The sequence below is a fragment of the Mus musculus genome, chromosome 15, assembly GCF_000001635.26.
Source record: "Mus musculus strain C57BL/6J chromosome 15, GRCm38.p6 C57BL/6J".
NCBI lineage: Eukaryota > Metazoa > Chordata > Mammalia > Rodentia > Muridae > Mus > Mus musculus.
The window spans coordinates 98,939,951-98,953,596 of NC_000081.6; the positions used below are offsets into that span (position 1 = coordinate 98,939,951).

Below are 13,646 nucleotides of genomic sequence, written 5' to 3' on the forward strand. Positions count from 1 at the left end.
CCTTTGATTGTTCTCAGGTTAAACTGGCTGAGTTCCCCTGCACAACACACGTGGAGGGGTAGGACGAACACTGGCTGTGAGGTTCAGCAGGAGTTCCAGTCCTTTAGGATATAAGAGATTTTCCTACAGTACTGCAGGACTACAGGCTGCCTACCTCTGGATTTCCCGTTGTAGAAAAAAGTAGTTTGTTTAGGAATTTGGGGTGTGTGCAAGTGTGGCTGGGTGTGTTTGTGTGATCTTGGCGCTAATGGAAACTCACCAGTGTGTAGTCCGTGTGGCTCACGCCTGTCGTGCGAGCCCCGAGAAAGCAGGAGCAGGAGGGGGGATATTTTTTCAAGGACAGGGTGGTTACATAGTTCTAGGCCAGCCAGGACTACTACTTAGTGAGACTTTGGGATTATTGTTTTGTTTAGATAGCCCTGGCTATTTTAGAACTATGTAGCCTGGGTTGGCCTTGAACTCACAGAGATTCACCTCACCTGTTTCCTCCTCCTAAATGCTGGGACTAAAGATGAAAGGTGTCTGACCTGGCACCCTGGCATGAGAGTATGCAAAACAAAAACTAAGCAAAAACCCTCAAAATAAAGCACAATCATAATCAATAAAGCATTGTTTGAGAGATATTTTCTAGATACTTTTCATCCGGATTAGTGGGTCTAATTTTTTTTTGGAATCTATGGTACCAGTGTATTTATCTTCTCTCCACACATGTGTGTAAGCCCTTTTCTGTTATCTGTTCTGTGACAGGTAACCCCAAAACTTACTTAAAACAACTATTCATAAATTAAAAAAATATTATTCTGGCATCAACTGGGGAGGTCTGGCGTGACAGATGCCTTGGGCTCTGTCCCCTGTTGGATGCGACGATACGGTGTTTCTTTTCCTCATCACCCCTCTCTCCCTCCATATGTTCTTTATCCACTGGTAATCTAGCCAGAGCCTCTTTGCAGGCTGGCTTGCTTTTAAAAGAACGAGAACAAAGCTCCAGGCGTCTTCAGGGCTTGACCTGGATCTGGCACACAGTCCCTCCTGCTGCAGGCTAGCAGTCAAGTGCAGCAAGCCCTTAGACACAGCTTCAGCTACAAAACCAACCGGTGACTCACAAGGCTGAAGGCACCGAGACGCCTCATTGTCCTACAACTACAGTCACTCGAGTTCCTTGGAACGAAGCCTTGGAAGCCTTGGAAACGCGCACACACACACACACACACACACACACCCCATACACACACCAGATCAGATGAAGGTAGTGCAGGATCCTGGTACAGAAGTGATGATTAACAACAAAAGATGAGAATAGCAACTGGTCAGGTGTCTGGAACTGGAATTACAGTTGTGAGCTGCCACGTTGGGGGTACTGGGAATTGAACCTGGGTCTTCAGGAAGAGCAGCCGATGCTCTTAACCATTCAGCCATCTCTCCAGTCTGAGTCCCTGACTAAGACTCTTAATTCTGTTTCTTTCTTTCTTTTTTTTTTTTTTTTTTTTGGTTTTTGGTTTTTGGTTTTTTGGAGACAGGGTTTCTCTGTGTAGCCCTGGCTGTCCTGGAACTCACTTTGTAGACCAGGCTGGCCTCTAACTCAGAAATCTGCCTGCCTCTGCCTCCTGAGTGCTGGGATTAAAGGCATGACTCATAATTCTGAATATCTCTTTCTTCCTGACCCAGATCTTTGCTTAAAGCCGAGCTTGTATCCCTGCCCTGAAGATGAACTCTTGAGTTCCTGGACTCCCTTGATGTGTGCCCCCAGGCCCCGGAATGATGAAATTTCCTTTCCCTGATTCACACCATTATTGCCAGCTTTAGTGGTGACATTGGGGTGAGTGTTGAAGCCTGGCTCCCTGAGGCTGCTGGAGATGAGGCTACTGTTCTAATGGGTGAGTCACAGAACTTGGGGCCTCAGCCATTATGAACAACCAGAAAAGAGTGGGGAGGATTGAATTGTCCTGTAGAGAGATCAGATGACTTCTGTTTATTTATTTTTTTAAAGATATTATTTGTTTGTTTTATGTAAGTACGCTGTCACTGTCTTCAGACACACCAGAAGAGGGCATCAGATCCCATTACAGATGGTTGTGAGCCACCATGTGATAGCTGGGATTTGAACTCAGGACCTCTGGAAGAGCAGTCAGTGTTCTTAACCACTGAGCCATCTCTCCAGCCCAGGATTACTTGTATTATAGGGACTTTTTCCTTTCTTTCGACTTGGGTGAAGATTACTGCATCTCTCATTTGATAAAGCAGAGCTCCGTGGGCTCGAGAGACTGACTTAAATCCCCTAACTTGGCTGTCCTTGCTGTCCCAAGTCAGCTTGGAGGCCCTTTGGAGCTGTTTGGATGTCTGCCATCTGCCCTGAAATCCTGTCTCTTTTGCTCTGGGGTTCTTTTGAGCTATTTGAAGATCCACTGTTTGTCTAACAGGCCTTGTCTTTGGGCTCTTTTGAGCAATCTGAGGACATTTGAATTATTTGGGCATCTGCTAAAGGTGCCAGGGAAGCTTGGACTCTGTGCCCCCTCCCGCCTCCCCTTCCCCCACTCCCAAAACAGGGTTTCTGTGTGTAGCACAAGCTGTCCTAGAATTCTCTTTGTAGACCAAGCTGGCCTCGAACTCACAGAGATCCACCTGTCTCAGTCTCTGAAGTGCTGGGATTAAAGGAATGTGCCACCAGCACCTGGCTGTACCTAGCCTTTTAACCTACAAAAGTGGACGTAAAATTCTTTGGCTGTTTCTCCTTCTGTAATTAGTACTTTTTATGTGTGCGTATGCTTCAACCATTACAGCCCGACCCTTTCTCCTGTATTAGTTTATCACCAGGCCAAGAACTCTAGAAAGCGGGGTTAGCAGACACCTCAGTGCACTCTAGACTGAGGAGTAGTCAAATACAAGAGAGGAATTGGAACAGTTAGTTAGCAGCTACTTTTGTTACAAAGTATTGATTCTTCACTGGGGCCATAGAGCTAAAGGCAGGAAGCTAAGTCCTTGTCTTAAACCTGCAGTCCCTTTGGATCCCAGAAGAGTAAACCATCAGCCAGCCCCTCCCCCACTCCCCTGCCATTCCTCCACCCCCCCCCCCCCAATATTGGGACAGGTAGGGAAGCCTAGCTGGGGTGGTGCTGCTCAAGCTGAGATTTCCCCTGCAAGAGCAGCACTCTCAGGCACGCACGCACACAAATGAAAAATTAAAAACACCTTATTCATCCCCACCTGATAAATTTGTAAGTCCAGACTCCATTTTAGAGAACCTGACCTGAGTTTGAACTCAGGTAAACTAACAGCATGAGTTTCCAAGTTGCCCCGCAACAAACCCAAGCCTAGCTCCAGTCTCTAGGCTAATCCCCAACAAGGCCAGGTTACACCCTCAACAAGACCAGTGTCTCCAGGTTATTTCCCCCGTCAAACCTGTAGCCCAGGTTACAAGCCCGCCCCCTGCGTTATGACCACCAATGCAGAGGAGAGCAGGAGTTAAGTTTATGACATGACTCCCAGCACCAGCCAATTGTGTTAAAGGCCACAGTAGCTTTCCAGTTAGATGCTTGCACACTCACCCCCCCCCCCCCATATAATAACTTGCTGCTTATTATAAAGTCTTGCCCATTAGGAGCCCTCCCAAAAAAACAAAACAAAACAAAACAAAACAAAACTGCCCTTTGTGACAGTGATGGGTTGGGGTGGAGGGAAGTATCCAAGCTAGCTGGAATAAAGACCTGCTGGGAGTTGCATCAGATTGGCTCTTGTCTGTTTTTTGGGGGATCACTAATATTTCCCTGGCACTACAGTACTACTTCCGTATACCATGGACCGAGGGCACTAAACCATTTAGCGACATTCCAAATCAAAATTACAGTTACCCTGGAACCACAGTCAAGATGTGGGAGTGACCAGTGAGGAAGCTACATACTGAAGTTTATACACTATGGTCTTTCTCCAATTTTTTCCAATTAATTTTTTTTTTTGTTTATGTGTGTTACCTGTGTGCATTCAGGTGCTTGCAAGAATGCATGTGTGTGTGTGTGCGCGCATGTGCGTGTGTGTGTGTACACTCGCTCGTGTGGGACCGGAAAAATGGCCTAATGATTAAGAGAAATTATTGCTCTGTGGAGGGAGGACCAGAGTTTGGTTCTCAGGACCCACAAGGCTGCTCGAAACCACCTGTAACTGCTATTCCAAGGGATCTGTATTAGTCAGGGTTCTCTAGAGTCACAGAACTTATGGGTAGTCTCTACATAGTAAGGGGATTTGTTGATGACTTACAGTCTGTAGTCCAACTCCCAACAACGGTCAGCAGCAGCTGTGAATGGAAGTCCAAGGATCGAGGAGTTGCTCAGTCAAAGAAGAGAAAAAGTAAACCTCCCTTCTTCCAATGTCCTTATGTCCAGCAGAAGGCATGGCCACCACACCTGTAATCCCAGATGACCTTGAACTCAGAGATCTCCCTGTCTTTTTTTTTGTTGTTGTTTTTTGAATTTTTCAAGACAGGGTTTCTCTGTGTAGCCCTGGCTGTCCTGGAACTCACTCTGTAGACCAGGCTGGCCTCGAACTCAGAAATCTGCCTGCTTCTGCCTCCCAAGTGCTGGGATTAAAGGCGTGCGCCACCACCGCCCAGCGCCTTGCATTTCTTACCTTAGTTTTTTTCAACAGGGCCTCTGACTGAACCAGGAGTTCATTGATTCAACTAGACTGACTAGCCAGCAGAGGGCAATTGCTGGGAATTGAACTTAGGACCTCTGGAAGAGCAGTCAGTGCTCTTAACCACTGAGCCATCTCTCCAGCCCCACAGCCACACTAATAAAGGAAAGCACTTATGTGGGGCTGGCTTGCAGTTTCAGAGGTTTAGTCCATTATCATCGCGGTAGGAAACATAGCATCATGGTGGTGAAGCACCATGGTCGTGGTGGTGAAGAAAGAGCTGAGAGCTCTATATCTCTATCCTCAGGCAGAAGGAGACAGAGTATCTCCAGGTATAGCTTGAGCATGAGAGACCTCAAAGCCTCCCCTGTAGTGACACGTTTCTTCCAACATGGCCACACCTCTAAGAGTGCCACTTCCCATGGGACAAGCACTGAAACACATGAATCTATGGGAGCTGTTCCTAGTCAAACTGTCTTAGGGTTTACTGCTGTGAACAGACACCATGACCAAAGCACAACTTTTTTTTTTCAAAGATTTATTTATTTTACATATATGGGCACACTATAGCTATCTTCAGCCACACCAGAAGAGTACATCTGTTTTATGTGTATGAGTATATATGACTACACTATCTTCATGCACACCAGAAGGGGGCACCAGATCCCATTACAGATGATGGTGAGCCACCATGTGGTTGCTGGGAATTGAACTCAGGACCTCTGGAAGAACAGTCAGTGCTCTTAACTGCTGCTGCAATCGGCTCCACCTCTGTCTCGGTCGTGCCTTCCAGGTTACTTGGTTACTATGTATCACCCTGCACTGAGACTACAAGAGACCAATTAGCCAGTGAGGAGTGTGGTGGAGCTTCAGGCAGCGCTTCAGGAGAGCAGACCTCTTAGAACAGAAAGCTCTGAAGACAGAGTCGTTCTAGCACCCCTAATCCTTCCAGACAGGATTCTTTTTTTTTTTTTTAATATTTATTTATTTATTATATGTAAGTATACTGTAGCTGTCTTCAGATACTCTAGAAGAGAGCATCAGATTTTGTTATGGATGGTTGTGAGCCACCATGTGGTTGCTGGGATTTGAACTCAGGACCTTTGGAAGAGCAGTCGGTGCTCTTAACCGCTGAGCCATCTCACCAGCCCCCCAGACAGGATTCTTTTTTTTTTAAAGGCAATTTATTTTTTTTATTTTTATTTTTTTTGGTTTTTCGAGACAGGGTTTCCGCCTGCCTCTGCCTCCCGAGTGCTGGGATTAAAGGCATGCGCCACCACGCCCGGCTCCCTAGACAGGATTCTTATATACAGTTTTGGGGTGGGTACTGACAACAGGTACTTCTCATTGGTTCGGTCTGAGAGCTTTGGGAAAACCTTCTACTCTTCTGTGATAGTTGGCCACTTACCTCGCTGTGGGGGGCCATGGGAGGCTGTAGCTACTTGATAGGAGCCAGGGACCCAGGAATCCTGGACAAACACCTTCTGTCCCATGTAGGTGAAAATCACCACCCACGGGGTCACAGGGGTTCCAGACCTTTGCTCGACCAGGTACCAGGCTATCTGTGCACAACCCACTGCCCCACAGGAACCTACAGAATTTGGTCTGCCTCTGCCTCCTGAGTGCTGGAACTACTACACTGGGCTTTTTTTTTTTTTTTAAGATGTATTTATTTTATATATGTGAGTACACTATCGCTGACTTCAGACACACCAGAGGAATGCATCCGGTCCCCGTTACAGATGGTTGTGAGCCACCATGTGGTTGCTGGGATTTGAACTCAGGACGTCTGGAAAAGTAGTCGGTGCTCTAAACCACTGAGCCATCTCTCCAGCCCAATGTAAAATGGGATTTTAAGTGCAGGGTCTCAGAGAGGAAAAAGCAAGGTACACTCAAGAGTGCTTGTGTGTGGGCTTCTCAGAGGAGTGCCACTTAACTGTCCTTTAACCATGTCACCCTTGTATATAATACATTCTAATTACCTTAATCCTCTTCTCACATCTCCTTTCCTCCCAGCCCTGCAAAGCCCTGCTCCTCTCTACAAATCCCTTTCCTACGTTCATTTGGTAAGCCTGTTTTTGTGCATTTCATGTTTTGTTTTTGCTTGCTCTCTCTCTCTCTCTCTCTCTCTCTCTCTCTCTCTCTTTAAAGGCTTATTTATTTTGTTTGTGTATGTGAGTACATTGTAGCTGAAGGTTGGAGCCTTCATGTGGTTGTTGGGAATTGAATTTTTAGAACCTCTGCTCACTCCAGTTGGCCCTGCTTGCTCAAGTCCCTGCTGCTCAGGCTCAAAGATTTATTTATTATTATACATAAGTACACTGTTGCTCTCTTCAGACACACCAGAAGAGGGCATCAGATCTCATTACAGATGGTTGTGAGCCGCCATGTGGTTGCTGGGATTTGAACTCAGGACTTTCAGAAGAGCAGTCAGTGCTCTTAACTGCTAAGCGGTCTCGCCAGCCCGTTGATTTGCTTTCTTTTATTGAGACAGGGTCTCTTCTCTACACAGCCCTGTCTGTCCTGAATTCACTAAGTAGACCAGGCTGGGCTTGAACTCACAGAGATCCACCTGCCTCTGCTTCCCAAGTGCAGAGATTATTAAAAGCGCATGCCACCATGTCCAGCCTCATTGCACTTGGTTTTAATTCTTTCCTGTGCGTGTATGTGGGGAGAGGGGGGAGGGGTTGGAGAACAACTGTCAGGTCCCAGTTCTTCCCTTCTCCCATGGGGATCCTGAGGTGGTTAGATGTGGTGACAAACACCTTTACTTGCTGAGCCATCTCTCTGGCCCTCGAACTCATGTCTCTCTCTTCTTTTCTGTGACAACTGACTGTTACCAAGGCCATTTCTATAACTGTGGGTTCAGAACTAGCCTTTGGGCTAAAGGCCTTGGTGGCGCAAGACTTTAATCCCAGTTTCTCAAGAGGCAGAGATCTCTGAGGGCAACCTGGTCTGCACAGTGAGATTCCAGATAACCAGGGCAGAATAGTGAGACCCTGTCTTAAAAGACAAAAACAAGTGCTAGAGAGATGGCTCAGCAGGTAAGAGCACTGACTGTTCTTTCAAAGGTCCTGAGTTCAATTCCCAGCAACCACATGGCTCACAACCATCTGTAACAGGATCTGATGAACTCTTCTGGTGTGTCTGAAGACAGCTTACAGTGTATGCATATAAATATAATAAACAAATTTTAAAAACAGTATATTCATATACATTAAAAAAAAAAGCCCAGCTATTTCCTGGAGTTCACTAGTGGATACACAATTGGGCATTTGAGTAATTACATTTACCATTACAACCCCTTAACTGGCAGTCTCAAATAAAAAGAGCAGCTGATACAAAAAAATATAACTTGTTTCCACTAAGTAGCATCTCAGAACAGAACGGAATGTAACAATGTTACAGACAATAGACTCTTCTGCCCAGTTGGACTGACCTTGGGGGAGGGGGGGTGGGCTCAGTTTCTAAAGAAATGCTCAGTCTAAAACTATTTCTAATCAGTGTGACAGCTCAGCTGATGACAATGTCAGCCACCTGATCCATCCCTACAGCCACACAGTGGAAGGCGGGAACTCTGCCTTCTACATTGCTGCTCCAACCTGTGCCTCCCAGCCAGGAGCACACAAAATGCTTAAAAGTCATTTGTAAACCTAGCTGTCTGGGAGTGGAGCTGCTGCCGCCTCCAATAGTCCAGGTTACTCTCCTTTTAATTTATTGGCCTGCATTACAAAAGGGATATCCTTAGAGAGTTATTCAGATTTAATTAACACATTAGATTGACTAAATTCAGTAGGTTTGAAAAACTTGATATTCAACTAAAGATGGGTTTGAGGAAAAAAAAGATTAAAGATCTAGGTCAAAGGTAGGAGGCACTTGCTTGGAGAACAGGCATCTTTGGGGGAATTTGGTCAGCAGAAGCAGAAGTGTGTGGGACAACACTTGACACTTGCCAAGGAGCATGAAAAGTAGAACCCCAGGACACATTTACAAGTCAGCATTTTCTGTTAGTGGCATACCATTAGCAGTTAACAGAAAGATTCTGACTGTAAATTAGCAACTTTCACCACCTAAAGTTCAAGGACAGCCCATGCTACCTATAGCAGTCTGTAAGGGAAAAACAAAAAACAAAAACCTGCCATTTTAGGTAACTTTAATGAAGTGTAAATGTAAATACTAAAACTTTTTTTTTTTTTTAATCTCTGTGATGGCATTTTCTTTCAATTTTTGTTTGTTTGTTTGATGTTTGAGACAGAGCTTCTCTTTATAATGGCTCTGCCTGTCCTGGAACTTGCTTTGTAGACCAGGCTGGCCTTGATCTCACTGAGCTCTGCCTGTGTGATGCATTTTCATTCTGTGTGCAATCCTTCCTTCTTCGTCGCTGTCCAGTGCGCTCCTCTCACTGTCCTGGGCTCCCCATTCGCTATTTCCTCCCCTTTGCCTTTGGTGGTAATACCCACATATATATTTTGCATCATATGGTTTAATAGACTAAGATAACTTAAAAGTAACTGTAGCACATGCATAAACTAGAAGCAAGAGTTCTATTATTAGTATGTAAGGCCCATCTTATTTGCAGCCCTGGATGGCCTGGACCTTGCTTGCTGTGTAGAGTGGGCTGGCCTTAAACTCAGAGATCTCCCTCTACCTCCTGAGTACTGGGATTAAAGGCATACACCCACATGCCTGGCATGTATGTATGTATGTATGTATATATGTATATACTCTATTTCCCAACTGCTTTTTATGAAAAGGTCTCACGTAGCCCAAGCTGGTCTGCAGTTTGTTATATAGTATGTGACCTTTTAATCCTCCTGCCTCTGCTTCCCAACTGTTGATACGACAGGCCTACACCACAAAATCTTTTTTATATAGTACATAATTTCCATATAATGTGGTGGTAACCTGTCAACTTCACACAATGTGCAGTCACATGGGAAGATGTGCCTCCATCACACTAGTCTGTAATTAGGTCTTTGGGAGCATCATTTTCTTCATTAATGATTAGTGTGGGAAGGTTGGGTCCCCAGTGGGTGGCACCACCCCTGAGCAGGTGGTCCTGGGTCAGATAAACTGCAGACAGAGCACAGCGTGGCTCAAGCCAGGAGGTGCCATTCCCTCTTTGCCCCTTTCAGCTCCTGCCCCAGCCCCGCTTGATGGACAGACAGTAAGGTAGAATAAACCCTTTCCTCTGAGGTCGTGGTATTTATTTCAGCCAAAGCATGAAAGCTGGCACACACTCAAATATAGAACACAAGACAACTTTTAAGACAGGGAGTATTTTATTTAAAACCCATAAGTGAAATGGGCAGCTTGGGTCTCTGTCAAATCAATCATTCATAAGTCAGTAACTGTATGAAAGCACACATTGCCACATACAAATTAACTGATCAGACCACAACTTTCTGTGTTGGAACACAATAAACATCCCTGTGGAAGCAGCACCTTGTGACATTTAATTTAGTATTCCTCTCCTTCTTCCTCCCCCTCGCCTTCCACAGAATCCACACCAACCTCCTCATAATCCTTCTCTAGGGCAGCCATGTCCTCACGGGCCTCAGAGAACTCACCCTCCTCCATGCCCTCACCCACATACCAGTGCACAAAGGCACGCTTGGCATACATCAGATCAAACTTGTGATCTAGGCGAGCCCAGGCCTCAGCAATGGCTGTGGTGTTGCTCAGCATGCACACAGCTCTCTGCACCTTGGCCAGGTCACCACCGGGTACCACAGTGGGAGGCTGGTAGTTAATGCCAACCTTGAAGCCAGTGGGGCACCAGTCCACAAACTGGATGGTACGCTTGGTCTTGATGGTGGCAATGGCAGCATTGACATCTTTGGGAACCACATCACCACGGTACAGCAGGCAGCAAGCCATGTATTTACCATGGCGAGGGTCACATTTCACCATCTGGTTGGCTGGCTCAAAGCAGGCATTGGTGATCTCTGCTACAGAAAGCTGCTCGTGGTAGGCTTTCTCAGCAGAGATGACAGGGGCATAAGTGGCCAGAGGGAAGTGGATACGAGGGTAGGGTACCAGGTTGGTCTGGAATTCTGTCAGATCAACATTCAGGGCCCCATCAAATCTGAGGGAAGCAGTGATGGAAGACACAATTTGACCTATCAACCTGTTTAGGTTAGTGTAGGTTGGGCGCTCAATGTCGAGGTTTCTACGACAGATATCATAGATGGCCTCATTGTCTACCATGAAGGCACAATCAGAGTGCTCCAGGGTGGTGTGGGTGGTGAGGATGGAATTGTAGGGCTCAACCACAGCAGTGGAAACCTGGGGGGCTGGGTAAATGGAGAACTCCAGCTTGGACTTCTTTCCGTAATCCACAGAGAGCCGCTCCATCAGCAGGGAGGTGAAGCCAGAGCCAGTTCCCCCGCCAAAGCTGTGGAAAACCAAGAAGCCCTGGAGACCTGTGCACTGGTCAGCCTGTGGGAGAAAAGGAAATGTAATGTTTTATTAGGAGGGCATACTCTTAGCACTATTTGCAATTCCTTTAGATTGGGAGCCATATTTGCTTGATAGAAAAGACTTGACAGATTCTGACAGATACCAAGACACCCTCCCACTGCATTTTAAACCCATCCATATATGGCATTTACCAGCTTGCGAATCCTGTCCAGGACAAGGTCAATGATCTCCTTGCCAATGGTGTAGTGGCCACGAGCATAGTTATTGGCAGCATCCTCCTTGCCTGTGATGAGCTGCTCAGGGTGGAAGAGCTGGCGGTAGGTGCCGGTGCGAACTTCATCTGCAAAGGGAGAAGACGTCAGCCATCGGCCACCGAGGACACACACAAGCTCACTCACCCTTCTGGGTCTGGAGAGAGATTCTGAGTATGTGACCAAGAAGGAATGCCTGGGGAAGCCCCCAGCCAGCTTACCGATGACCGTGGGTTCCAGGTCTACGAACACTGCCCGGGGCACATGCTTGCCAGCTCCTGTCTCACTGAAGAAGGTGTTGAAGGAGTCATCTCCTCCCCCAATGGTCTTGTCACTTGGCATCTGGCCATCAGGCTGGATGCCATGTTCCAGGCAGTAGAGCTCCCAGCAGGCATTGCCGATCTGGACACCAGCCTGGCCAACATGGATGGAGATGCACTCACGCTGTGGAAAGAGGGAAAAAAATTATAAAATTAAGCTGTTATAATATTAAGCTGTATTTCTATTTTAGATCTTAATAGATTTCTAAAGTGTTTCTAAAAATAGAAATATTGTTGAAATTTATTTGGAGTCACATCCCTAATAACAGGAACAATGAGGAGTACTCACTACAAACACCAAAAGTGGGTGTGGCCTAGATGTCACCTTAATACTGCTTAAGACATGGTGCAAACCCATTGTTTCCAAAGCCTTGCTTGAATAGAACAGCTTTCATATTTGAAAAATATTTAAAGCATAGATTCTGTAAAACAAAATAATTATCCATAATAATACTAATTGCTTCTTTACCCGATAAGTAAGGATGAAGTTTTCATCCTATAGGACCTGGTATTTCATCATGGACATCTGCAGTGCGGCTGGGGCCAACAGCCACACCCTTCTGTGGACCCCATCAGTACTCTGGCTAGGCTACATAATAAAGAGTCTCACACTATAGGACCTTCTATTTCAACACTGACATCTGCAGTGCGGCTGAGGCCAGGAGCCACACCCTTCTGCAGACAGACCCCATCAGTACTTTGGCTAGTCGACAAGCTAGACAAAGTCTGATTTCTGCATTGCCACGTTCTCTGTGCCTGGTGCTAGCCTGTGCTGTTACATTATTTAACAGAGAAAGCTCTATTTCCAGCAGCTGTCTATGCGATCTCTTTGTGCTGCTTTCATGGTCCCTCCTAACCCTGGCTGGGGCCATTAGCCTGAATTAATGAATTAGTGCACATTTATTAGAACAAAAGATGGTTGGGTGCAGAGTATAATTTTTTTCTTTGCAGAAAATCCATTGTTTTTTGAAGGTTTTCCACTGTATGGAATGGAAATATTCTTAAAGCAGGCTAAGTTAGAAACAATGAGCGCCAACATTTTTTAAAAAAACAAGTGAAAAGATAGCTAAATTTAAAAGTAGAAAATAATATTTTTATCCTATGAATCTCTACATACCACTAATATTTCATTCTATAGAGATACACGTCTGTTGTGGAGGGACTACTTTCATTGTCTGCGGGGGTGGGGGGCGGGGAAGGGCGTTTCCCTGGGTTCTGACCATCAGCGTACTCTAGGATTCACAAAGTGGGCTTTGTCATTCCCCAACCATCCAGCTCCCCTCCCCCCTCAGCGAGATGTCCCCGTTAAGCAAATCGTATTTTTGACAGCCCTGCAGACGAAACATCCCATGACTACAGTTCCACAACGATTTTTTTTAAAGTAAAAATAAAAATAATTAAAAAAAAAAAAACCGCTCGGAAGAGGCTTAGTGAGAACCAACCCCTCCCAAAACGCCACGGAAGCAAGAGACAAACAACCCCGCCCCTGCGCCTCCCTGACAGCGGCTGCCATGGATCCGACGCAAACTAAACATTTTCCTAGCGAAGTGGGGCGGTGTTTCTGGAGTTCGGGCTCGGCCGCCGCCCCTGCCCTCCTACAGCAGCGGACCCTCGATCCCCCACCCGTCCCCGGCGGTCCCCGTGGTCCCCTGCAGTCCCTGGCTCTGCCAGCGCTAGCTCATCGGCGCTGCCTTTGTTCTTCCCGGTCTGGGCGTTTCCGTGTCCCGCACTGCGGCGGCGGGACTCAAAGACTAAGATAAACTTAAAGCATGGAGACCACCCTTTCCCCGCAGAGGTGACCAAAGCCTTAGACGTTTCCTTGCAGATCTGGGGCGACTGACACCCACCCTCTATCTACCGAGAGCCGGGGAAGGCTTGCTCACCATGGTTGCTGCTTCGCGGCTGCCGGGTGGATGGCGGAGGCGAGGAGGAGGTGTTGCTTCTTACAGCGCGACTCTTAGGCGGTCGATGTAAGAGAACCTGCGGCACTTGGGCGGATGCGGCTCCTTATATACAGCTCTGTCACCAT

At 46.6% G+C, this 13,646-nt stretch overlaps 1 protein-coding gene and 1 long non-coding RNA gene across 7 annotated transcripts in view; one reads left to right on the top strand and one right to left on the bottom strand.

Moving 5' to 3' along the window:
* Positions 1-3,721, top strand: part of Gm41396 — a 25,703-nt gene extending 21,982 nt beyond the window's left edge. For 4 of the 6 annotated variants that reach the window (XR_003951473.1, XR_003951475.1, XR_001781765.1 and 1 more), the window contains one exon: positions 1-562. This exon is cut by the window's left edge and continues 647 nt beyond it. This is a non-coding gene — a long non-coding RNA (predicted gene, 41396). Of the gene's footprint in view, positions 563-1,665 lie in introns of those variants that run through there. The other 2 variants (XR_001781764.2, XR_003951476.1) reach the window with 2 other exon arrangements.
* A 6,175-nt stretch (positions 3,722-9,896) lies between these two features.
* Positions 9,897-13,551, bottom strand: Tuba1a (tubulin, alpha 1A). Its single transcript, NM_011653.2, has 4 exons — positions 13,501-13,551; positions 11,519-11,741; positions 11,238-11,386; positions 9,897-11,064 (listed from the first exon to the last, which is right to left on the bottom strand). Exons 1-4 carry the CDS (start codon positions 13,501-13,503, stop codon positions 10,084-10,086), a joined length of 1,356 nt encoding a protein of 451 aa, NP_035783.1. The 5' UTR covers positions 13,504-13,551; the 3' UTR covers positions 9,897-10,083.
* Between the last annotated feature and the right edge of the window lie 95 nt (positions 13,552-13,646).